General features: G+C 44.6%; 1 protein-coding gene across 2 annotated transcripts in view; it reads right to left on the bottom strand.

Moving 5' to 3' along the window:
• Positions 1–18,050, bottom strand: part of LOC120988657 (splicing factor SWAP) — a 186,405-nt gene extending 168,355 nt beyond the window's left edge. For both annotated transcript variants that reach the window (XM_040416260.1, XM_040416259.1), the window contains exons 1-3: positions 17,815–18,050; positions 7,750–7,919; positions 7,131–7,271 (exon numbers count right to left, since the gene is read on the bottom strand). In XM_040416260.1, coding sequence (XP_040272194.1) covers positions 7,131–7,271; positions 7,750–7,919; positions 17,815–17,981 — 478 coding nt within the window. In that variant the 5' untranslated portion in view covers positions 17,982–18,050. The remainder of the gene's footprint in view (positions 1–7,130; positions 7,272–7,749; positions 7,920–17,814) is intronic.
• Positions 18,051–26,664: the final 8,614 nt, after the last annotated feature.

Here is a 26,664-nt window from a genome sequence, read left to right as displayed (position 1 = left end):
AGGGTCATTTCTTGGGGTTTTTAATTTCTGGGGACCTCAGGAAATTTTTTTATGCGATATGGCACCTAAAATCAATGTCTGCCAATTCAAGTCAGCAAAATCCATATTTTGACTCTAGAGCCCTGCTGCGTGCCTATAAGTAATTTTTGAGCACATATGGGGGGGAGGGGGTGTAACCGTATTCGGGGGGGGGGGGATGGAGAAAAAAATGTGAGGCGCATTTGGTCCTGTTACCCTTTGGTAAAGTGAAAAATGTGGGTGTAGGAAACACCTTTGAGGTCAAAGTGCTCACTACACACCTTGAATAATTCCTTGAGGGGTGTAGTTTCCAAAATGGGGTCACTTTTTTGGGGTTTCCACTGTAGGGTCACCTCAGGGTGTTTTCATATACGACATAGCTCCCAATTACCATTCTAGCTAAATCCGCTCTCCAAAAGCCATATGGTGCTCCTTCCACTCTGAAGCCTGCTGTGCGCCCATACATGGTTTTTTGAGCACATATGGGAGGTTTCTGTAAACTCCAGATTCAGGGTAATAGATTGGGTTTTGTTTGGCTTTTAACATGAAGGATGTGGTGCAGAAAAAAATAGATTAATTTAAAGTCTGCTAAAAAAAGTGAAATTTTGAAATGTCATTCCCCTTTTCCTTTAATTCTCGTGGGGCACCTAAAGGGTTAACAAAGTTTACAAAAACTGTTTTGAATAGCTTGAGGGGTGTAGTTTCTAAAATGGGGCGATTTATAACTGAACTGGTCCTTAAATAATTGGGTTTTGGAATTTTTCGTACAAATGTTAAGATTTGCTTCTAAACTTCTAAGCCTTCTAACGTCCCAGAAAAATAAAATGTAATTTTCAAAATGATCCAAACATGAAGTAGACATTTGGGGAATGTAAAATAGTAATTAGTTTTGGAGGTATTACTATCGATTATAAAAGTAGAGAAATTTAAATGTGTTAATTTTTCAATTTTTTTGTTTTTTGTTGTAAATTTGCTATTTGTTTTATAAATAAAAAATATTTTGACTCAAATTTACCATTGTCATGAAGTACAATATGTGATGACAAAATCTCAGAATGGCCGCGTTTTAAAGTTATAACCACATAAAGTGACACGACTGATTTGCTAAAAAATGGCAGGGTCCTAAAGGTGAAAAATGGCAGGGTCCTAAAGGTGAAAAATGGCAGGGTGCTGAAGGGGTTAACCAAAACTCAGTTTTTTTTATCTCCTAATAAAGTATTAGCCAAGATGTTAAGCATCAAACCAACTGTGGGGGACATGACACTCTAGAACAATAAACATTTAGATGAAGAGGTTGTGCCACCAAGAAATGTTATTTTATCATACAGCACCAATTCCAAAAAAGTTGGGATGCAGTGTAACATGTAAATAAATGTAGAGAAAAAACAGAATGCAATAATTTTCGAGATCCATATTTTCTACATAATAGATCATAGATCAAAACAGCAATGCATCTCCAAAAAGCTGGGAGAGGGCCATATCTACCATTGAGTAGCATCCCCTCTTCTTTTAACAACAGTCTGCAAATGTCAGAGAAGTGAGGAGACCAATTGCTGAAGTTTTGGGAGAGGAATGTTGTCCTAGTCTTGTCTGAGGTTGAATTCTAGCTGCTCAACAGTCCTGGGTCATTTTCCTGGTCTGCACTGCAGGCCGACCAGTTCAGCACCCGGACTCTTCTCAGGTGAAGCCATGCTGTTGTGATGGATGCGGTATGTGGTTTAGCATTGACTTTCCTGAAAGAGATGTTGTTGATGGGAGCATATACAGTCCTGATCAAAAGTTTAAGACCACTTGAAAAATTGCAAAAAATCATATTTAGCATGGCTGGATCTTAACAAGGTTCCAAGTAGAGCTTCAACATGCAACAAGAAGAAATGGGAGCGGGACAAAACATTTTTTGAGCATTCAATTTGATGAAAACAACGAATAAACTGAAACAGGCTGTTTTTCAGCTGATCAAAAGTTTAGGACCACACCTCCAAATAAAAACTAAACCCCCCCCAAAACAGAAATCCAACTTCCTAACATGAACTCAGTAATGAGTAGCTCCGCCGTTATTCTTTATCACTTCCAAAATTTGTTTCGGCATGCTTGATGCTTTCATGAGGCGAGTGGGAACATTTCTCCAAGTGGTGAAGACGGCCGCACGAAGGCCATCTACTGTCTGGAACTGTTGTCCATTTTTGTTAACTTCCCTTGCCATCCATCCCAAAGGTTCTCAATTGGATTTAGATCAGGGGAACACGCAGGATGGGCCAAAAGAGTGATGTTATTCTAGAAGAAGTCCCTTGTCCTGCAGGCATTGTGTACTGTAGCGTTGTCCTGTTGAAAAACGCAGTCGTTACCACACAGATGAGGGCCCTCAGTCATGAGGAATGCTCTCTGCAACATCTGGACATAGCCAGCGGCCGTTTGACGCCCCTGCACTTCCTGAAGCTCCTTTGTTCCACTGAAGGAAAAAGCACCCCAGACCATTATGGCGCCCCCTCCACTGTGGCTCGTAGAAAACATCTCAGGTGGGATCTGCTTGTCATGCCAGTAACGTTGGAAACCATCAAGGTTAAATTTTTTCTCATCAGAATGTCCCATGTTTGGTGCTCTCTTGCAAAGTCCAAACGAGCAGTTCTGTGGCGTTCAAGGAGACGGAGGTATTTGAAGAAGTTTTTGGTTTTTGAAGCCCTTCAGTCTCAGATGCTCAGATGCCGTCTGATGGTTATGGGGCTGCAGTCAGCACCAGTAAGGGCCTTAATTTGGGTCGAGGATCGTCCAGTGTCTTGACGGACAGCCAATTGGATCCTCCGGCTCAGTGCTGATGAAATTTTTTTGGGTCTTCCACTTTACTTTTTTGTTCCATAACCCCCAGGATCAAGGGAGTCTGTCACCACATTTGAGCATATTAGACTGATCAAATAGCGTTATATGTGCCACCCAGAACTAAAAAAAAACGGTACCTTTGTTGTATCTAATGGAGTTTTCTTTCAGCCAAAAATGAACTTTTAAGATTCTGTAAATGCGCCCTCTCAAGTGCCCAGGGCGGCGTCTCAATCGTCCGAGCCCCAGGCAGCACCTCCTCAACGGCTCATAACCCTGCCCTCCGTGTGCCTCTGCCCGCCCGTTTACTCTCCTCCTCTCTCCTTTTCCACTGCGGCTGCGCGGTCAAATCCGTAGCGCATTATAATGGCGTTCCATGGTGTTTAATCTGCATAGTAATGTGCACGTCCACTTACTGAGGGGGGGTCGCACAAGCCAAGTTCCATTCTTCAGCTGCCACCAGCCATATCTACTGTTAGAAGCTGCTGTGACAGTCACAGGGAGAGAAGGACACACGCCACCTGAGCCGTCACAGGGAGAGAAGGACACACGCCACCTGAGCCGTCACAGGAAGAGAAGGACACACGCCACCTGAGCCGTCACAGGAAGAGAAGGACACACGCCACCTGAGCCGTCACAGGAAGAGAAGGACACACGCCACCTGAGCCGTCACAGGAAGAGAAGGACACACGCCACCTGAGCCGTCACAGGAAGAGAAGGACACACGCCACCTGAGCCGTCACAGGAAGAGAAGGACACACGCCACCTGAGCCGTCACAGGAAGAGAAGGACACACGCCACCTGAGCCGTCACAGGAAGAGAAGGACACGCCACCTGAGCTGCCAGCCTGAAGAGTATCTAGCAGAGCAATTGGAGCAAAGAATAAGGGGAGCCCTGGATCCATGTGAGGTACAGGGCTGGTTCCAGCAATCTTAAAAAGATTGTCATGTATTGTATTACGTCCAATTTTCCATCAATCATGACATAACCACTTTAAGTGCAGCTACATGACAAAAAGCACACCTCTGCACCAGAAGGAATAAGGCTTCCAGTGATTTTAGAATCCCAGGAAACAAGGGGTACTGGGGGTGTCCTGCATGGATTATTGACAGTAGGCATAGTCTCTTTACGGTGTATACTGCAAAGTGCTTTTCATTAGTAAGTGCAATGATCTATTACAACTGAATTGAAACTATGCTTCAACAAACCCAATAATTATGAGTAGCCCCACGAAAATACTAATAACCGTTAAAGGACATAGAATGTAATGAAGAGACAACTATGTGCAGGGTAACATGAAAAAATTATTACAAAGCCCGACAGTGTTATTACAGTTTAAGTTAATTTAAATATGCATAATAGACCAATGCTAATATACAGCATAAACTGAGGGGAAGAACACATGGCAGACGTAGTCCAAACAGCTGCCTACATACTCCAGCATCTGTACTCCCACTCACCTAGATGAAATACTGTGCACTAGAGACAGTCATTAGCATATACAGCTCTCTGTGTCATCTGAGGATAGTCTTCTCGGTTCTAAACAATGACTAATTGGACCGTGAAAGTGACTGCAGTCCAAAAACCGACATTCACAATTATACGCACCTTTACAGAAGGTGACCAGGGCTGGAGGAGTTAATACCAATATTAAGAACTGTTGCCGGTTTTAAAAAGAAGGCCCTTTGTTAACACCCCAGCATAAATGTCAAAGTCAAATTGGAAAACTATTTATTGACATGAATAATGTGGCCCGAAGAGGCAGAATGAACCTCTACCAATTCAACCATAAGAAAAATTGGCAATCACGTCACTTATTCCCCCTCTCTGCTTTATTACTCAGACTCGGTTCATAAAAAATCCTTACATTTGGCCAATTTGCAAAATCAAATCTCTGCAGAAAAAAATAATAATAATATTAGTACGCGTCCAAAGGAAAAATGTATTTACCCAGGGTCAATACAACAATTGTTCCCAATGAATACTAATCAGGCGAGATGAAAGGAATCGTTCAGCCCATTCATAAAGACATTATAATACAGCTAAGGGACATCAATTTTTTCGATGGCAAGATGGAAAAAAAACCTCAGTTTCTTAAAATCAGCTAAATGCTGGTTCAGACTGGAAATTAATTGTATAAAGCGGATGTCTACCTTTGAAAAGCATTTAGCAGTTTCCATTTAGAGTCACTCTATATAAAATGTTGGGTTTTGTGGCAAATATACTGCATTACTTATCTAAGTACGGCACTGCTTATGCTGTAGAGCTGCACAATACTGCAGGATTCAGAGCTGAAGTCTGAATGAAGCTTGCCCTAGGGATTTTCTTTTGGTCTTTAGACCAAGTATCTGTCACGATGGGGAGTGGGGGAAAACTCCCTACCGCATAACGTGGGAAAACTGGGAAGCAGCTAGGCCTGGACACCAGGAAAAGGGAGCTGGTAACCTCCTAGAGCTTCCCTAATCCTCGCCCTGACTCCTAACCATATGAGCGGACCCAGACAGCTCATACCCAAGAACCTCAGACCCTAAGTCGCCCTGATAATCCCTGGAATAGGAGCAGGGGAGAGACGACCTGTTCTTCCACGACACGGATGAACAGGAGTCTCACATGCCTAGCAGCAAGAAAAGGGACAGACAGTGCACAGCTACTGCATCGGCAGGTAAGAGCCCAGAAACAACGGAAACTTACCTGCCGCAGCAAACAACGACGACCGGAACCCCATGCAGAACTGCACACTGACTAGTGGTTCCTCCTCCGGGGAACCCTGAGACCTCCTCCCGGAGGCACACCACACAGGAAACATGTCTAGCAAACATGCTGGACTACAGACACCAACAGACCAGACATGTAACAACCATTAGACAAGACAACAACCACCTATACATAAAACATCACCAAACATATGAAAGGGTAGTGAAGGGAAGGTAGACAACGGAATGACATAGATGACCTTAATGTTCCACAAGGTGGCCCTCAAGCACTGGGCAGATGGTAGAGACCGGGCAGGAGCACAGCTCCAGCACACAGCAAGGCTGGAACACTAAACCCAGCCAACAGGCCACAGGCAATATAAACCTCGTGGCCACAACCAGGACACACCTAAATCCCCACCAGCTAGATAATTAACCCCTCCGGCACGAGACAGGGAAGGCCCCATGAGAAAGGAGGATGCACCTACATGCTGCAACCACAACACGTTGCCACTGGCAACAGCAAGCATGGCCACCGTGTCACAGCGCACACCACAAAGACCATGACAGTATCCTACTGCCGGATAAAATGCTCAACTAAGCAGCTTGCACTGTGTGTCAAGCTTGATGAAGGTTTCCAATGTTGAATGATAAATTCAGCTCTGCTTATGTACAATACTGACTGTATTTTCGGATCATAATTTACCATTCTAAAATTGGATACACCTTTAAAAGAAATGCAGACCATCCAAATATTGTGGACACAAAAATACACACATTTAATTTTAGGCAAAGTTTTCTCTGCACTTGACCACTCTGCATGGTGTGTAGTGACCATACTGCACCTCAGGTCAAATTAAAATGAATAGGAGCTGAGCGTCAGTAGACCTGCACCAGAAACAACAACAACAACAACTAGCCTTCTGCTTCCATCCGTACACTGTTCGTTTCAGGCATGAGTAGCGACACAAGCACCGAGGATCTGCTGCTGCTGCCGCCTGAGTATTGCAGATGCAAACTATGCATGTGCCACTGACATCTGGGTACACCTGGAAGTGTAGTGGTCCATGTGGCACACAGTGAGGCCAGCCTTTTGCTGCTCAAAAAGGCTGTTTTTCGAAAGAACTCCCTCAAAATGTATTCTCTGATCTGTTAGAAAGGTACATGATGTAAATTATAGTGAAGGTAATGTTGTTACCAGTGACTGTATTTGTGAATTATAACCTCCCTTTGATCCTCAGCTGTGTCATGTGACTAACACTCTTCTCTCCAACTGACACACACGTGGACAGGATGCCAGATTCTCTATGTATTCCTATGGGAGCCTCAGTGTCAGTCTCATAGGAATGAATAGAGACGTAACAGACTTCCTGTTCTGTGTCAGTTGGAGATCAGTATTGGACACAGCTGAGGATCAGAAGGGAGGTAATAACTCACAGATATAGTCACTACTAAGAAGATTACCTTCACTACAGTTTACATCATGTACCTTTTTAACAGGCAGGAGAATAAAGATTTTTTTGTGGGAGTGTGTCTTTAACAAAGAAACTTGGGAAGTTTAATGGGATGCAGTAGGCCGATTTATAGCATTAAAAATCCATTAAATACCTTTGTCATCTTTGTCTTTCTGTGGCTCTTCTTCCTCTGTGGGCTGGGAAGGATCGTAATAGTCACTTTTGTATTGGAAACTCACAGAGTTATATGTCCCATCTTCTGCCAGGGCTTCACTTAGCCGTTTATATTCTTCCTCTTGAAGGAAAATACCAACACGTATTAAAAATAATCTACAGGCAAATACAATCAAGTCATGCTTCAGCACACTGCGTGAAAGCCATTATGCCACCACTTTTTGCCAATAGTCTTATATGAATATATTCACATCAATGAACAGGAAAAAAGGCAAACTACTTTTCCTGACAAGTTTATTTGGTAGCATACATGCATGACAAAGTTCAGGATTCTGAAGATTTGTCTGCGACTTGTTGCTTTTTGGGTCTATTTTAATTAAGTAAAGAGAGTATATTCCAGTGCACAGATAAGTCTCTACAAATAAAACTATCCTGCGGTCCACATTCAGAGAGCTGTTTTCCATTCCAATGGGTACTGTCAAATAGATAATATCAGAAAGAGTGAGTATACCACAATCAAAGATGCCAATCAAATGTACATACTGTATAACAGAGGGCAGGAGTTATTTTATGGCACAGGTCAGTAAGTGGTAATGTACCTTGCCTTGCTTCCTCTTCAAGCAAGTCCGTATGCAACGCTAAATACCTCTCTTCATCACATAACGCCTCTATTCGAGCCTCCTCCTCGGATAAATTATAGTTTCGGTTCCACGAGTTGTGCTCTGTGTCATAGTCGGAAAGGTCATGCAGATGACCACGTCCATCATACCTGCAACATGAAGCAAACGGTCAGCACAATGGACCTCACAAGTCAATACGTCTTGAGAAGAACTTACTGGTCTAACCTGCCCTGTCATAGAACAGACTCGCTACAGAGGTCTCAAGTATTCTAGGAGAGTAACTTAACTCCTTAGAGACATTCAGCTGTACATTGTGTAGACTGTTCTATCAATGTAAAAGTTGCCACGTCTAATTGTAGAGGTCCCATTTCTTTAGAAATAGATCAGAATACCAAAATGCCAGCTGGCAATCTATTGTAAGCTCTTACCGTATGTCCTTTTTTTTTTCAACCATTCGTATAACTAAAAGTATACGTATTACTTATATTTTAGGGGGGAGCTTCTAGTGTACATTCACACGAACCCGAACACATAAATACCTATCCGTAAGAACCAAATGCTGGAAATTTTCTCGCTTCTTTCTGCTAGTCCGTGTCTCTCAGCAGAAATCTTCACCGCAGAAACGTGGATCCCTTGGTGGTAAAATCATGGCTAGGTTCGACCCTTAGCCAAATGGCTGAGGAAATAAGTTCTTGTTATGTAGTAGAGAGACACACACATATGGAAACAGAACATACATATGTAGTTTAAGGAGGCTTTAAGAAGAAAGTTTGACGTTGACAGCTATACTCTCATTTTGGATAAGTAGCTACACCAGGGGTCAGTGACCTCCAGCACTCTGGCTGCAGTGAAACTGCAACTCCCAGCATGCTCCACTTCATTTTATGAGAGCTCTGAGAACAGCCAAGGAAATGTGCATGCTGGGAGTTGGAGTGGCAGTGGTTGATGCTTGGCTGCTGATCCCTGAACTACACATTTAAAAATGTGTTAGAGCTGCCATCAATACAGACGATAGACTCTTCATACATAAAGTTGATGAAGAATAATCCACATAATAGTCCACAAAAAGCCTCCTTAACTTACAAAGTAATTAACTCAATTGAAGGCTTGCTTCAGTGTCTCCACTAAAGCGTGCCATAAACTATTAAGTAGGCACTCCCACTTAATAGTGCTCATACCCTGTAAAGGATGCATTACAGTGTACTTTCCATTTAGGTTAAAGGGGTTGTCTCATCATGGACAATGGGGGCATATCGCTAGGATATGCCCCCATTGTCTTATAGGTGCAAGTCCCAGCAGTGGGACGCGCACCTATATCGAGAACGGAGCCCCGCAAGTGAAGGAGGGCGCACTGCGCATGTGCAGCCGTCCTTCATTCATTTTCTATGGGGCCGGCGAAAATAGCCGAGGGCTGGCTCGGCTATTTCTGTCGGCCCCATAGAAATGAATGGGAGCGGGGGCCGCGCATGCTCCCATTCACTTCTATGGGGAGCCGGCTTGGTGGTGGCCGGACCGGAGTCCTTGCGGGGCTCCGTTCTCAATATAGGTGCGAGTCCCAACGGTGGAACCCACACCTATAAGACAATGGGGACATATCCTAGCAATATGCCCCCATTGTCCATGATGAGACAACCCCTTTAAGCTTTAAAATCCAGTAGATGTAGCATAACTTGGCAAGGCTGTCATATCCTCCGTTACAAGTGTCCATTAGAAGGGTACATTATGTAAACTGTAGTGAGGGTAGCCTTCTTACTAGTGACTGTATTTCAGTTATAACCTCCCTTCTGATTCCTAGCTGTGTCACGTGACCAGCACTCTGATCTCCAACTGACACAGGACAGGAAGTCAAGTTACTTCTCTATTTATTCCTATGAGACTGACATTGAGGCTCCCATAGGAATACATAGAGAAACTGACTTTCTGTCCACACATAAGATGCTGTGTTATTAGGAAAGTCAGAGTGTTGGTCACATGACACAGCTAAGGATCACAAGGAAGGTTATAACTCACAAATACAGTGACTGGTAAGAAGATTATCTCCACTACAGTTTACATCATGTACATTCCTAACAGATCAGAGAATAAAGATTTTTGTGGGAGTGCTTCTTTAAAGCATAGTTCTCTGTCTTTACACCAACTATTGGTTGGATTACTTTCAGGCATGTTTTTATACCAGAATTGTGACGCACATTTGGAGCAAAAACTACCATAATAGGCCATGCCCCCTAACCCATAAAAAAGCATGTCCCATTTTATTGTTAACCCAAGCAAATCAGAAGAGCTGACGGGTCCTCCTTAAAGGGAGCCTGTCACCATGAAATTCACTGTAAGGCTACATTCACACTACAGTGGAAAACTGATGTGTGAGACGGATGTTTTTTAATGGCTGTCGCACGTCTGTTTTAAGAACACTGGTAGTCTAGGTGGTTATTCACACTGCAGTTTTTTTGACGGCCAGTAAGTAACAGACTTAAAAAAAAAATAGAACATGTCGTATTTTGCCCATTTTCACATACAATTGAAGGGGACCATTTTTAACGTCTGCTTTTCAGAAAGGCAAGGATTTTTTTTTAACAGTCGTGTGAATGTGGCCATAGACCAGGCAAAATGCCGTGTAGGGCTAGCTCAGCTGTATGTAATGATACCTTTGCTATATTCTGGAGAAAAAGTACTTTTAATCCATATGTAAATGAGTAGTTAAAGGAGTAGTCCTATGAATAGGGGATAAGTGTCTGATAGGCAGGGGTCTGACCGATGGACTCCTGAGATCAGACACTTGTGGATAGGAGAGAAACTGTTGTAGGCCAAGCCACTCTGTGCAGCATTGCTCCTTCTGCCTGCGCCTCCCTCTACGCTGGAACCTGAGCCTGTCAATCAAGAAGAGGAAAGGACTGGCAGAGAAAGGCACGAGTGGCCTGGGCCTGACCGCGGTGCACTTAACTGCTCATCTGCATATGACATAACTGGAAGAGGCGTCATTAAAATGCTGGCAGCATGCCAACAGAATCCACCTAGGAAGGATGGAGCAGCTCTGAGGACTTTCACAGTGTCACAAATACACCCGTTATATGAAAGGCTTGCCAAGCAATTAAATATCTGCTTGAAGTTGAAAGTGAACATAAATAGGAGGCACACCGAGTATAGACATAATATTGAAATCCTTTAAGAAAGCATCCTAAATCTTTTTCATATGAAAGACGAGTTGACAAACTGACTTTATTAAGGAGACAGGAGTAAGGTTCTGTCCTTCTCCAAAGTGCAAATAGATTTTCATAGGAAAAAGATTTCATGATGGTACCCCCTCCACCCCGCTAATGACAAAAACAGCTGCCAATCCAGGACACAATGGGACAATCCATCGACGAAGAACTTCCTCCTACACATTACTGAAAACAAAGGTGATGCCTAAGTGCAACATGGAGCTCAACACAGCAAGGAGTCCTACACTGAAATGGTTAACAGACCTGTAGCGGATCCAAAAAATACCCTTAAAGGGGTCGTCTCACTTCAGCAAATGACATGTATCATGTAGAGAAAGTAAATACAAGGCACTTACTAATGTATTCTGATCGTCCATATTGTCTCCTTTGCTGGCTGGATTCAGTTTTTCATTACAGGTGCATCTCAATAAATTAGAATATCATTAAAGTTAATTTATTTCAGGAATCAAATCCAAAAAGTGAAACTCATTCTACAGATTCGTTACACACAGAGTGATCTGTTTCAAGCGTTCCTTTTAATGGTGATGATTATGGCTTACAGCTAATAAAACCCAAAAGTCAGGATCTCGGAAAGTTACAATATTATATATGATATTTAATACAGAAATGTTGGCCTCCTGAGATGTACAGTGTATGCAATCAATGCTCGGTCAGGGCGGTTTTATTTTCCGGCACTGAGTTCCGTCAAAAGGGCTCAAGGCCGGAAAAGAACTGATCCGTCATATCGCCATGCATTCTGAATGGAGAGTAATCTGTTCAGGATGCATCAGGATGTCTTCAGTTCAGTCATTTTGACTGATCAGGCAAAAGAGAAAACCGTCGCATGCTACGGTTTTATCTCCGGCGAAAAAAACGGAGGAGTTGCCTGAATGCCAGATCCGGCATTTTTTTTCCATAGGAATGTATTAGTGCTGGTTGCGGCATTTAAAATACCGGAATGCTGGATCCATCCTTCCAGTCTGCGCATGCGCAGACCGAAAAAAAGGTGAAAAAAATAAATGCCGGATCCGTTTTGCCGTATGACACCAGAAAGACGGATCAGGCATTTTTAAGACTGATCAGTCTTACAAATGCCATCAGTTGGCATACGTTTTGCCGGATCCGGCAGGCAGTTCCGGCGACGGAACTTCTTGCCGGATCACTCTGCCGCAAGTGTGAAAGTAGCCTTACTGCATCTATACGGCGTGGAGGCGATCAGCCTGTGGCACTGCTGAGGTGTTATGGAGTCCAGGTCATCTGCATTGTTAGGTCTGGTGTCTCTCATCTTCCTCTTGATAATACTCCATAGAGTCTCTATGGGGTTTAGGTCAGGCGAGTTTGCTGACCAATCACGTACAGTGATACTGTGGTTAAGCCATGTATTAGTACCTGTGGCAGTGTTGGCAGTGGTGAGAATGAAATGAGCATCTCCATAAAGCTTGCCGGCAAAAGGAAATATAAAGTGCTTTAAAATTTCCCAGTAGACGGCTGCGCTGACTCTGGACTTGATATAACACAGTGGACCAGCACCAGATGACATGGCTCCCCAAACCATCACTGAGTGTGGAAACGTCACACTGGACCACAAACACCTGGATTGTCTGCCTCTCCACTCTTCCTCCAGACTCTGGGCCCACGATTTCCAAGTAAAATGCTAAATTTACTTTCATCTGAAAACAGGACTCTGGACTCCAGTCCTTTTTCTCCTTATACCAGGTAAGACACTTCTGATGTGGTCCCCAGACAGCTTCTTAATCAATGGCCTTGAGGCTTACCCTCCTTTTGGACAACTGTCAAGTCAGCGGTCTTCCCCATGATTGTGCAGCCTACTGAACCAGGCTGAGGGACCATTTAAAGGCTTGGGGAACCTTTATAGGCGTTTTGTGTTGATCAACTGAGTCGATTGCGACACCATGCGGGAGATTTATTAAAATTGGTGCAAAGGAAAATTGGCTTAGTTGCCTTATTTATGGCCCTTTTCAGACGAACAGGTTCCACACATCACAGCGTTAGTTTGCAGCAGCTCCTGTCCTGACCTCCCAGCATTGATGGGGTCGCATAGCATTATATTGATTTATGATGATATGTAACCATTAGAGTTACGGATTGTATTTTATAACACTGATATAATGCTGTCAGTATTATCCAATACATTCCAGAACTGTAAGGCCTCTTTAACACGGGAGAGATTTCCGTGCGGGTACACTGCGGGAGGTGAACGCATTGCACCCACTCTGAATCCGGACCCATTCTTTTCTATGGGGCTGTTCACATGAGCTGTGATTTTCACGCATCACTTGTGCATTGCGTGAAAATCGCAGCATGCTCTATAATGTGCGTTTTTCACGCAAAGCAGGCCCCATAGATGTGAATGGGGCTGCATGAAAATCGCAAGCATCCGCAAGCAAGTGCAGATGCGGTGTGATTTTCACGCATGATTGCTAGGAGACGATCGGGACGGGGACCCGATCATTATTATTTTCCCTTATAACATGGTTATAAGGGAAAATAATAGCATTCTGAATACAGAATGCTTAGTACAATAGGGATGGAGGGGTTAAAAAAATAAATTAAAAATAAATAATTTAACTCCCCTTAATCCACTTGTTCGCACAGCCGGCATCTCTTCTGTCTTCTTCTTTGATGCCCAGGAGAAAAAGGACCTGCGGTGACGTCACTGCGCTCATCACATGGTCCGTCACATGATCCATCACCATGAAGAAGACAGAAGAGAAGCCGGGCTGCGCGAACAAGTGGATGAGGCGAGTTAAATTATTTTATATTTTTTTAACCCCTCCATCCCTATTTTACTAAGCATTCTATATTATGAATGCTATTATTTTCCCTTATAAGCATGTTATAAGGGAAAATAATAAATACTACACTACATCTAACCCAAACTTCTGTGAAGAAGACCGGGTTCGGGTCTGGGTACCAAACATGCAGATTTTTATCACGTGCGTGCAAAACGCATTAAACACTTTGCACTCACGCGGAACAATTGTGCATTTTCCCACAACGCACCCGCATCTTTTCCCGCACTTCACCCGCAGTGCCCGTGTGAACCCAGCCTAAGAGTTACATAGCATCATAAATCATTATAATGCTATGCGACCCCATCAGTGCTGGGAGGTCAGGAAAGGAGCTGCCGCGTACTCACACTAAGTCTGATGTGTGGAACTCGCTCATCTGTATGGGGCATTTCTTAAAACTTCATATTTTATTTTAGGAGGATATTTGGGGGCTTTGGAACCAATTACTAATCTTCTATGGAGTTATAGATCCAATGGCATCAACTTACAATAATTTCCTGAAACACTTTCTAATTTTCTGAGATACTGACGACTTTTGGGTTTTCGTTAGCTGTAAGCCATAATAATCAACATTAAAAGAAACGCTTGAAAAAGATCACTCTGTGTGCAACGAATCTATAGAATATAGGAGGTTCACTTTTTGAATTAAATTACTGAAAAGAAATGAACTTTTCCATGATATTAGAATGTATTGAAGTGTACCAGTACACACCGTTTGTATCCACGGTTAAGACCACCTTGCAATCCAGCGGCCGTGCTTGCACACTACAGGAAGAAGTGCGTCTCTAGTGGCTGGAGCCACGAAAGTGCAGATAGGCTAGTGCTTTTTCCAATAGTGTGCAAGCACGACCACTGCTGATGGATTGCAGGGTGGTCGCAACCACTGTATACGAGCTGTGTATAATGTGATGGAAAAATGAATCAAGCCAGTAAAGGAAGCAATATGGACGATCACAATACATTAGTAAGTGCCTTGTATTCACTTTCTCTACATGATAAATGCCACTTGCTGAGGTGACAACCCCTTTCATTCCAATAAGGCTCCATTCACACATCTGCAATTCCGTTCTGCATTTTGCGGAACGGAATTGTGGACCCATTCATTTCTATGGGGCTGCATGATTCGGAAATGCGGGTCCTATTCTATTAGTGCCTGCAATGCGCGGACCGCAAAATACGTAACGCACATTGCCGGTGTCCGTGTTTTGCGGATACGCAAAACACACACGGACGTGTGGATGGACCCTATAGGGTTGATAACAGTCTAATCATTCTTTGCACCTAATTAGGAGCTGGCGTGCAGTTGGCGTTTGATGAAGATTACAAACTATCTTGAGATGGTGCTGTGTGTCTCAGCTTCTGCTTGGGTTAGTCTTTTAGCCATAAACAGGATTATTTATACATGTTCAATGCAAAATTGGAAGACTTCTCGCCCGACTGTAGAGCGCTGGGTGGCCTCTTTACAACGTGCCAGGCATCTACTTTCAAAAAATTCATGGATACGACTGTTGCATTTTATTATTGAGGTTTTATTTTATGCATCTGCAAAGTGAGGAGATGATCCTGTATTATCTCCGCTCATGTCACCTGTCCAGGCTCGGGGTCAGGACCCCCCAACAGACCAGCGCCATCTTCTTTATGCCTATTGTTTGAAAGCCTAATGAGATACTCAGCATGACTTCCAATGAAACATATCTACTGTATCCCAACCAACATTAACCAGCAGTCCGTTAACCGTCTCACAGCAAGACTCCTTCTAGATCAACCTTTGCTGTTTACCCAGTTCGCTAGTAGAAAGGCCTGCAACCATCCGTGCACACAAATACTTATGGAGGCTTATGAGGGACATGAAAGGGAACGTGTCATCAGAAAATGACCTATTGTTTATACCTTCTTCTTACTGATAGGCTATCCTCTGGATAGGTCAGCAACATCTGGTCAGCAGGGGTCTGACGCCCAGGACCCCCGCCAATCAGCTGATTGACAAGGCATCGGTGCTTGCAGTAGTGTCGCAGCCTTCTCGCAGGTCTGTGACATTGCAACGATTTCACATGGTCTGGGCGCTCGGGGCACATGGAACCGTTGTGACGTCACTGGCCTGCGGGAAGCAGCGAGAAGGTCGCGGTGCTACTGCGAGGGACGCTGCCTTCTCAATCAGCTGATCTGCAGGGGTCCCATGCGTCGGACCCCTGCTGATCAGATGTTGATGACCTATCCAAAAGGACAGATCATCAGTAAGAAAAAAGGTATAGAAGCCTTAGTTATTACATTTTTTTAATGGAGAGGGGAAAAAAATCATGCAGTTTTTTGCACTGGCCACTAAGCCGAATTGTTCTGCATAGATTATTTTTTGAGCAGTCATCTCATTATCATCACTGACAGGATTAGAATGACAGTCACTATATATATATATATATATATATATATATATATATATATACACACATACATACACAGTACAGACCAAAAGTTTGGACACACCTTCTCATTCAAAGAGTTTTCTTTATTTTCATGACTATGAAGGCATCAAAACTATGAATTAACACATGTGGAATTATATACATAACAAACAAGTGTGAAACAGAAAATATGTCATATTCTAGGTTCTTCAAAGTAACCACCTTTTGCTTTGATTACTGCTTTGCACACTCTTGGCATTCTCTTGATGAGCTTCAAGAGGTAGTCCCCTGAAATGGTCTTCCAACAGTCTTGAAGGAGTTCCCAGAGATGCTTAGCACTTGTTGGCCCTTTTGCCTTCACTCTGCGGTCCAGATCACCCCAAACCATCTCGATTGGGTTCAGGTCCGGTGACTGTGGAGGCCAGGTCATCTGGCGCAGCACCCCATCACTCTCCTTCATGGTCAAATAGCCCTTACTTTCAAAGTTTTCCCAATTTTTTGGCTGACTGACTGACCTTCATTTCTTAAAGTAATGATGGCCACTCGTTTTTCTTTACTTAGCTGCTTTTTTCTTGCCATAATACAAATTCTAACAGTCTATTCAGTAGGACTATCAGCTGTGTATCCACCTGACTTCTCCTCAACGCAACTGATGGTCCCAACCCCATTTATAAGGCAAGAAATCCCACTTATTAAACCTGACAGGGCACACCTGTGAAGTGAAAACCATTTCAGGGGACTACCTCTTGAAGCTCATCAAGAGAATGCCAAGAGTGTGCAATGCAGTAATCAAAGCAAAAGGTGGCTACTTTGAAGAACCTAGAATATGACATATTTCCAGTTGTTTCACACTTGTTTGTTATGTATATAATTCCACATGTGTTAATTCATAGTTTTGATGCCTTCATAGTCATGAAAATAAAGAAAACTCTTTGAATGAGAAGGTGTGTCCAAACTTTTGGTCTGTACTGTATATATATCACAGGATCGACCATTTACAATAGGTGGACACAGCAATGAACCTAGACAGAGTATGCCTAGAAATCTCTCCTTTAGAAGTCAATGAGGTCCCCTCCAGTCCACTGTGTCTATGGCCCATGGGGCTGCCGTAAAGCAAGAGCCTCTCAGGTAAGATGGCCGCCCCCATAGTCATGTTCTGGAAACAGAATTGAGAAAATCTGAGACCAGAAAATAAAAACAGACTACAAAAAGGGCTGTGTGTGTGTGTGTGTGTCACACTCTGAACAACAAAAAATTAGTGACAGTTTCCCTTTAAGACACAGGAGCCATCATGTTAACCCCTTGTAGATCTGCAAGGTGCCTAATGGTATTAGTACATTTTACATGCAGATCTCCTCATAACCATAGGAAGGTCTCGAAGTCTAAAGTTCCTATGGCCCACATCCATTACCTAAGGAGTGCACTGCCTGTAAACCATGGCAGCCAAGAACACCTGTCTCCTGATCTCCCACCAATTGTAATAGAGAGGGGGACACAGAAGGGAGTCGCCATTCACACAGCACACGGTACCGCAGGCCAGTCTAGCAGCGGAGGGGTCACCACAGCCGCTGAAAACACAAATCCGAGGCAGATTAGATTATGTTAGGCAAGTGTCATGAGCGTCCAACCGACCTATCGATCAGAATCTGCGCGTCTCCCATCCACGGGATGAGGTGCCTCCCATGCTCGTGGTACAGGGCCTTCTCGTTGTCCCGGAACAGCTTGCAGGCATAGCCGAACACCAGGAGCTCCGGGGCCGCCTTCCCGCTGCTCTTCTTCCGTGCTGTACCAGATAACATGACGACGGAACGAATTCGGGCCTCAGTCACTACCGTGCCCTGCACAAAATGGACAAACTCCCACTTCCGCTTCTGCTTCACGGCAGATTCGACATACTCCTTACAGACCTCGCAGCGGGCTTTGTAAAAAAAAATAATAATAATATTTCATATTAGGATTCTCTCCAGTGTGAAATAAACCTCTGTTCAGCGCTGTTTAATTTTTCATTTTTCCGTGGGCGCGAAAGTGCTTCTTTGGAAATGAAGTCTATTTCGCTGTGGTCGGGGGCGGGAGCAGGGATTGTATCATTAGGCTGGGGTCTGATACAATCCTGGTCACACAGTGGCATTATTGGCATAGCCTATTGGTGGCATGATGTACTAGTGTGAGGCGCTTTTCCGTAGAGGGATGCTTTCTTGGAATTGAATTTTAGGGTGTGTGTTTTTCCCCCCAGAAAAATAGAACTTTTTTTGTTGGCACTCTTCTTCATGCAGATTTTTGAGCTAAAGCCTGAAGTGGGTTCAAAAGGAAGGACTTGAGCTCAGTGACTTGTGGCTGTGAGCCAGGAACAGGTGCAGATCTTTCCATTATACCTGATCTTTACACAGGCTTCACTTCTGATTGTGGCTTACAATCACTGATCAAATACTGACCAAACACTGAGGGTGGATTCACCTGACCATGCTCAGTCCTGGACCGACCGTGGCTCCCGTGATACCGTTTTATAATACAGTGAGTTTCTATCTGATCGTTGGGCTATCGTACTGTACTGATATCATGATGTGAGTACAGTGCAATAGACCCGCGATCAGATAGGAACTGACTATTGTAAAGGGCCTTTTAGGCTACTTTCACACTTACGTTTTGCCTGATCCGGCAGGGTTCAGCAAAAACGCTTCCGTTACTGATAATACAACCATCTCCATCCGTCATGAATGGATCCGGTTGTATTATCTTTAACATATTTTTGTCATTGCCAAGACGGATCCGTCATGAACTCCATTGAAAGTCAATAAGGGACGGATCCATTTTCTGTTGTGTCTGAGAAAACGGATCCCCTTCCCATTGACTTGCATTGTGGATCATGATGGATCAGTTTTGCTCCGCGTCACATGATGGAAAGAAAACCGCAGCTTGCGCTCCGGTATGGGAACGCAACCAAACGGAACGGAATGTCAGTGTTCGGTCAGTAATTTCCATCATTGATTTTGAGCCAAAACCAGGTGTGGTTCTAAACGCAGAACAGGGGCAGATCTTTCCCTTAGGCCTCTTGTACACAGCCGTTGTGTGCCCATACGGCAGGTCCGCAATACACGGGCACTGGGCCGTGTGCACTCTGCATCATGGATGCGGACCCATTCACTTGAATGGGTCCGCAATCAAGTGAGATGCGGAACGGAAGCACGGATCGGAACCCCACGGAAGCACTACGGAGAGCTTCTGTTCTATTTTTTTGCGGTGCGCACGGATCACAGACCCATTCAAGTTGAATAGGTCTTAATCCGTCCCAGCCGCCGCACGGACGTTGCCCGTGCATTGCGGACCGCAAATTACGGTCCCCAATGCACGGAACGGACGCACAATGTTCGTGTGCATGAAGCCTTATACATTATGTCTGTGGAGGCTCCAGTCCTAGTTTTGGCTCACAATCACTGATGGAGATCACTGACGTGTGAATAAGGCTTCACCAGATGTATGTACAAAATGCTGGTTTATCGGGTAATGGGATTGTTCATGTGAACACCTAAATCATTGTTTGCCGGCAAGCAATAATTCTGTACAGGGATAAGCAGTGGCACTAGTGATTTTTCCTCCCCCTACTGTGGAGGAGATTGCTGAATGTAATAGCAGCGCTCTCATCCACTGACAAGCAGTCAGTCATTGTCCTGTCTAAAGGGACCTTTAGGCGCAGTCAGTTGACGTCACTGGAGATGCAGCTGACACATGGACTGTGTTTCCAGGACCGAGCAATCGCTGTGCCTTAGGTTACAGCCATGGTGTTGCCGTGCAGCTTGTGCTTCTTTTCAGCTAGTTCATTTCATTGTTGATGGCCGCTCAGTAACCATGCAAAACCAATAAGGAGAGAGTAAGGCCTCGTCCACATTTACGTGTCAGTAACACGTCCGTGAAAAAAAGCTTATGTGTTTCATCTGCGAAGCTGTCTGTGAAGGATCTGTGTTTGGTCCGTGTGTCCGTTTTTACCATCCTCGTGTCATCCGTAATTCCCTGACGTTGCTCAGCTGAAAATAAATTTCCAAAAAATCTCCTATTAGTCTTCCGTGAAAAACCTATTGACTTCAATGGGAGTGCTTGGTCCGCATCAAGGATCAAAGTAGTGCATGTCTCTGTGACTGCATCCTGAATGCATGTCAGAACTGCACCGTGTGCCAGCACACTAAGGCCCTTTTCACACCGGCGAGTTTTCCGCGCGGATGCAATGCGTGAGGTGAACGCATTGCACCCGCACTGAATCCGGACCCATTCACTTCAATGGGCTGTGCACACGAGCGGTGATTTTCACTCATCACTTGTGCTTTGCATGAAAATCGCAGCATGTTCTATATTCTGAGTTTTTCACACAACGCAGGCCCCATAGAAATGAATGGGGCTGCGTGAAAATCGCAAGCAAGTGCGGATGCGGTGCGATTTTGTCGCATGGTTGCTAGGAAACGATCGGGATGAGCTACCCTGGATCCCTTTAAAGTAAATTCACTGTATTATTTTCCCTTATAACATGGTTATAAGGGATAATAATAGTATTCTGAATACAGAATGCTTACTAAAATGTTGATTGAGGGGTTAAAAAAGAAAAAAAAAAATATCCAGTTGATCACGCAGCCGGCATCGTCTTCTTTCTTCTACTTTCAGGACCTGCAAAAGGACCTTCGATGACGTAATCGTGCTCACCGCGTGGTGAGCGTGGTGACGTCAGCGCAGGTCCTGCTGAATGAAGATAGAAGGATCTTCTATCTTCATTCAGCAGGACCTGCTCGATTACGTCATCAAAGGTCCTTTTGCAGGTCCTGAAAGAAAAAGAAAGAAGACGATGCCGGCTGCGCGAACAAGTGGATGAGGTGAGTTATTAATTTTTTATTTTTTAACCCCTCCATCACTATTTTACTAAGCATTCTGTATTAAGAACGCTATTATTTTCCTTTATAACCATGTTATAAGGGAAAATAATAAAATGAATAGAACACCTTATCTGGGTACTACATTCAGTTTTTTCTCACGCGCGTGCAAAACACATTGCACTCGCGCGGAAAAAACTGAACATCGGAACGCAATTGCAGTCAAAACTGACTGCAATTGCATGCCTACTTGCGCGGTTTTCCCGCAATGCGCACGCGATGCATCCGGAGCAAATCCGGGACGCCCGTGTGAAAGAGGCCTTATGAGATAGTTGAACACCACCATGGCTTGCATGGCCACACGGTCTTGCCTAAACTGTGGCCGAGTCTCTGCCGACGCATGAGCCTCTGTAATAATTTGGTGCATCGTGCTGCAGACTTTGTCGCAGACATATCTGCACCTGAAAATCAGTTCCATTCATCCAAATGAGTTTTTTTGCAGCAACCACATGGGTTTCTGCAAGCATCTCGAAACAAAACAAATTTTCAGTAGCAGATATTTCTGCCACAAAATCTGCCACACGTGCAGACATCCTTAGAACTCATGCACACAAACGTATTTTCTTTCCGTGTCCGTTCCGTTTTTTTTGCGGCCAATATGTGGAACCATTTATTTCAATGGGTCCGCAAAAAAAAACAGAAGTTACTCCGTGTGCATTCCGTTTCCATATGTCTTTATTTCCGTTCTGCAAAGAAATACAACATGTCCTATTATTGTCCGCATAACGGATAGGGATAGTACTGTTCTATTAGGGGCCAGCTGTTCCGTTCTGCAAAATACAGAATGTGCACGGACGTCATCCGTATTTTTTGCGGATCCTTTTTTTGCAGACCGCAAAATACGTACGTTCTTGTGCATGAGGCCTTAGGCTAGACACAAGTGAGTTGAATGCAAGGAACTTGCAGCGTGTGCCGGTGAGAGGTCCTGTTCTGGTCTCCTCTCCTCAGCATTAAGCCTCATTCACATGTTTGATCAGTGCTTTGAGCCAAACCAAAGAATTGGAGCCTCCACAGACATAAGGTATAAGGCAAACAACATTGATAAATGTAATAAGTACACCAACAGAGTCATGCAAAACTGACTTCAAATATTCCCCTCACGATAAATCCCCCCCTTAGTGTGAAACCACCCTTAAAAGCACAATAAAAAATAAAAAAAAGCACAAATATTTTTTTTAAACAGTGACAAATAGTGTATGTGGCCTTTACAGGGTGCTTAGTGGCTTTTGCTGCGATTTGCCAACAATTGCAGCAAAGGTTACCAATTATGCAAATTAGCAGCAGAAATTATGTTTGCTTTTTTTTCCCCCTCAAAAATTTACTTTTTACAGGGTTCCGTAACCAGTTAGGGCTGCCGCCTGTCCAGTAAACCAGATCTTTTTTCCCCAAAAAGCAGTGAGAAAATGAGCACTTGCCACCCGGATTACAGCGTCAGATTATTCGCACTGAACACACAGACATCAGTAAAGTGTCCATCCTACATTATCCCATCCGTCCATACTGCATCTTCAGTGTAAAACATGGGGAGCAGTTCTCTAGCGATGCCCATTACACGCTGCAGTAATTTCGACTATCACTAGAGAGAAATATCTAATAGATTTTTTAAAGACTTTTTCTCTCACTGATGCCATACCAGTGTAATTTTTAATCACCATAAATTCTCTTTAGTCCAAAGCAGTAGCACCAGTGGGGCTGAAAGATAGGACAGGATATATCATTGAATGAATCATTTTGGGATCCTTTAAAGGGGTTCTGCACTTTGTTTAAACTGATGATCTATCCTCTGGATAGATCATCAGCATCTGATCGGCGGGGGTCCGACACCCGGGACCCCCACCGATCAGCTGTTTGAGAAAGCATCGGCGCTCCAGCAGCGCCGCGGCCTTCTCACTGTTTACCGCTGGCCCAGTGACATCACGACTAGTATCACTGGCCTGGGTGAACACCATTGAAAGTCAATGGGGGACGGATCTGTTTTCTATTGTGTCAGAGAAAGCGGATTTGTCCGCATTGACTTACATTGTGTGTCAGGACGGATCCATTTGGCTACGCATCCCGGGACAGACAGAAAAACGCTACAGGCAGCGTTTTGGTGTCCGCCTCCAGAGCGGAATGGAGACTGATCGGAGGCAAACTGATGCATTCTGAGCGGATCCTTTTCCATTCAGAATGCATTATGGCAAAACTGATCAGTTTTGGACCACTTGTGAGAGCTCTGAATGGATCTCAGAAACGGAAAGCCAAAACGCAAGTGCGAAAGTAGCCTTAGATGAACTCCGAGATACTGTTCTGCAGATCTATCGGAATAGAGTTCTTTTCTGACCATAAAGTGGACATGGCCCTTGTTGAGTGAACCTTCATAAGTCTAGGAACTTCAAGACCCTTCTGCACATAATATATGGTAATGGCCTCTTTTATTCATCTGGTTAACGAAGCTTTTGGTAACCTATGATCCTTCGTTCTTCCTGTGTGAGAAACAAACAGGTGGTCTGTCTTCCTAAATCAATTAGTACGCTCTACATACGTCTTTAAAGAGGACTTTTCACTGGTCCTGACGTTACAATATTAGTACCTGGCAGTGTAGAGCTTGATAGTAGATATCAGGGCGCTTTTTTCAGATCGGCTGCTCCATTCCCCCGCTGTGCCCCCCGTTCACTTTTGCCGCCTTATATCCTAATTAGTAGCATCGGTACAGGGAGGAGGGGACTGACATGTTTCTCAAGGGTCTTCTGCTTCTCCCTGGAGAAAAAGAAGCTCACCTTCTCGCTGGCTGTGACGCGCTCCACTGCGATTGGGCAGGGAACAGAATTGGGCTACTTTGGCATTGGGCTACTAAGCCATAAGATCCACCTGTGGTTGGCCCCAGTGCTCTGTGATCTGGAGAAAGATACCCTGGTGTGGGGACCATTTTCCCTGGAGGGGCAGATCGGGTCTTCAATAGTGTGCTCTTCTGCCTGATGTTTACAGCTAACAGGTTAAGGATCGAGTACCTCCCAGGCAGTTTAGATATGTTACTGTGGTGATATTGTCCTTTTTGATATTAATGGGTTTCTGTCACCAGAATTAACCCTATTAAACTGGCTGACATTAGCAGACCCTAACTAGCATATTCTTATGCTTATGAATGCGCCACTTACTGCACAATTTTAACTTTTATTATATTCTAATTAGCCTCTAGCAGCAGGGGGGGCTTTGCACCTGCTCCTAGAGGCTCTGATCGCCCACCTCTTTCAACTCCCATGTTTACTTGATTGACAGGGCCAGGCAAGCGTTGGTCTCCTCCTGCCGTCCCGTTCAGTATTCGCGCAGTGAGTGAAGGACGCTCGCCCTCTTCCTCACTGCGCCTGCGCTGAATACAGACGGCATCGCAGAGAAGAGGGAGGAGAGAGCTGTGACGTCGCTGGATCCTCCTATGTGGTAAGTATTTGCCTAATTGGCCAGCGCTTTATTCCCACTGATACCACCAATCAGGGGCGTAGCTAAAGGCTCATGGGCCCTGGTGCTCGAGTTCAGCTTGGGCCCCCCTTCCCTCAGTGCTTTGTGGCCAGGGACAGGGAAGCACATAGCCTTCATGCTGCCTGAGGCAAAAATTGAAACGGCACCTCCCTCCCCCCCATGCCAAATTCCTGACCTAACCCCTTCCCTCCAGCCAGCAACTTGACCAGTATGCATTTGCTATAATACTGTTGTCTTCTTATGTGGCACAAGGGTCTTTGGGCCCCCTCAGACTCCTGGGCCCGGTAGCGACTGCTACCTCTGCACCCCCTATAGCTACGCCCCTGCCACCAATGATCAAGGGGGCATTAGAAGAATAAATGCTTTAGACAAAAAAATTCTAGATAGTGCAAATGTTGATAAGGACATTAAAACTCAAAACGACAAAAGTATATTAGTGGATGGCATAGTGCATGACCGTCTGCTGGGTGACGAGCACGTATCTAAGTCGCCACACTGTTGCTGTTAATGAGCCTGGCACTGGATACTTTGTGTCAGCCCAGAGGTGTGTTCCTACACTTTTGGTTTTGCTCCCATTTTGCATTAGCTGAACTCAAAGATCTGAAACACTTCCTACATACACAAAAGACCCATTACTCTCAAATATTGTTCACAAATCTGTCGAAATCTGTGTTAGTGAGCACTTCTCCTTTGCCGAGATAATCCATACCACCTCACAGGTGTGGCATATCAAGGTGCTGATTAGACAGCATGAATATTGCACAGGTGTGCCTTAGACTGCACACAATAGAAGCCCACTCTGAAATGTGCAATTTGATCACACAGCACAATGCCACAGATGTCGGAACATTTGAGGGAGCGTGCAATTGGCATGCTGACTGCAAGAATGTCTACCAGAGCTGTCGCCCGTGCAATGAATTTATATTTCTCTACCATAAGCCGTCTCCAAAGGTGTTTCAGAGGATTTGGCAGTACATCCAACCGGCCTCACAACCGCAGACCACGTGTAACCGTGTAACCACACCAGCCCAGGCCCTCCACATCCAGCATGTTCACCTCCATGATCTTCTGAGACCAGCCATCCGACCAGCCAACAATCGGTTTGCATAACCAGATAATTTCTGCACAAACTGTCGGAAACCATCTCAGGGAAGCTCATCTGCATGCTCGTCGTCCTCATCGGGTCTGGACCTGACTGCAGTTCGTCGTCGTAACCGACTTGAGTGGGCAAATGCTCACATTCGATGGCGTCTGGCACGTTGGACAGGCGTTCTGTTCACGGATGAGTCCCGGTTTTCACTGTTCAGGGCAGATGGCAGACAGCGTGTGTGGCGTCGTGTGGGTGAGCGGTTTGCTGACGTCAACGTTGTGGTTTGAGTGGCCCATGGTGGCGGTGGGGTTATGGTATTGGCAAGCGTATGTTATGGACAACGAACACAGGAGCATTTTATTGATGGCATTTTGAATGCACAGAGATACCGTGACGAGATCCTGAGGCCCATTGTTGTGCCATTCATCCACGACCATCACCTCATGTTGCAGCATGATAATGCACGGCCCCATATTGCAAGGACCTGTACACAATTCCTGGAAGCTGAAAACATCCCAGTTCTTGCATGGCCAGCATACTCACCGGACATGTCACCCATTGAGCATGTTTGGGATGTTATGGATCGGCGTATATGACAGCGTGTTCCAGTTCCTGCCAATATTGTGCAACTTCGCACAGCTATTGAAGAGGAGTGGACCAACATTCCACAGGCCACAATCAACAATCTGATCAACTGTATGGACGGAGATGTGTTGCGGCATGTGTGAGGCAAATGGTGGCCACACCAGATACTGGCTGGTTTTCTGACACCGCCCCCCCCCCCCCCCTTCCCCAGTAAGGCAAAACTGTGCACCTTTCAGAGTGGGCTTTTATAGTGGGAAGTCTAAGGCACACCTGTGCAATATTCATGCTGTCTAATCAGCACCTTGATATGCCACACCTGTGAGGTGGGATGTATTATCTCGGCAAAGTAGAAGTGTTCACTAACACAGATTTAGACAGATTTGTGAACAATATTTGAGAGTAATGGGTCTTTTGTGTATGTAGGAAATGTTTCAGATCTTT

The sequence above is a fragment of the Bufo bufo genome, chromosome 2 (assembly GCF_905171765.1).
Source record: "Bufo bufo chromosome 2, aBufBuf1.1, whole genome shotgun sequence".
Lineage (NCBI taxonomy): Eukaryota > Metazoa > Chordata > Amphibia > Anura > Bufonidae > Bufo > Bufo bufo.
Note: the sequence above shows the minus strand (reverse complement) of the source record. Positions and strands in the feature narration are given on the sequence as shown.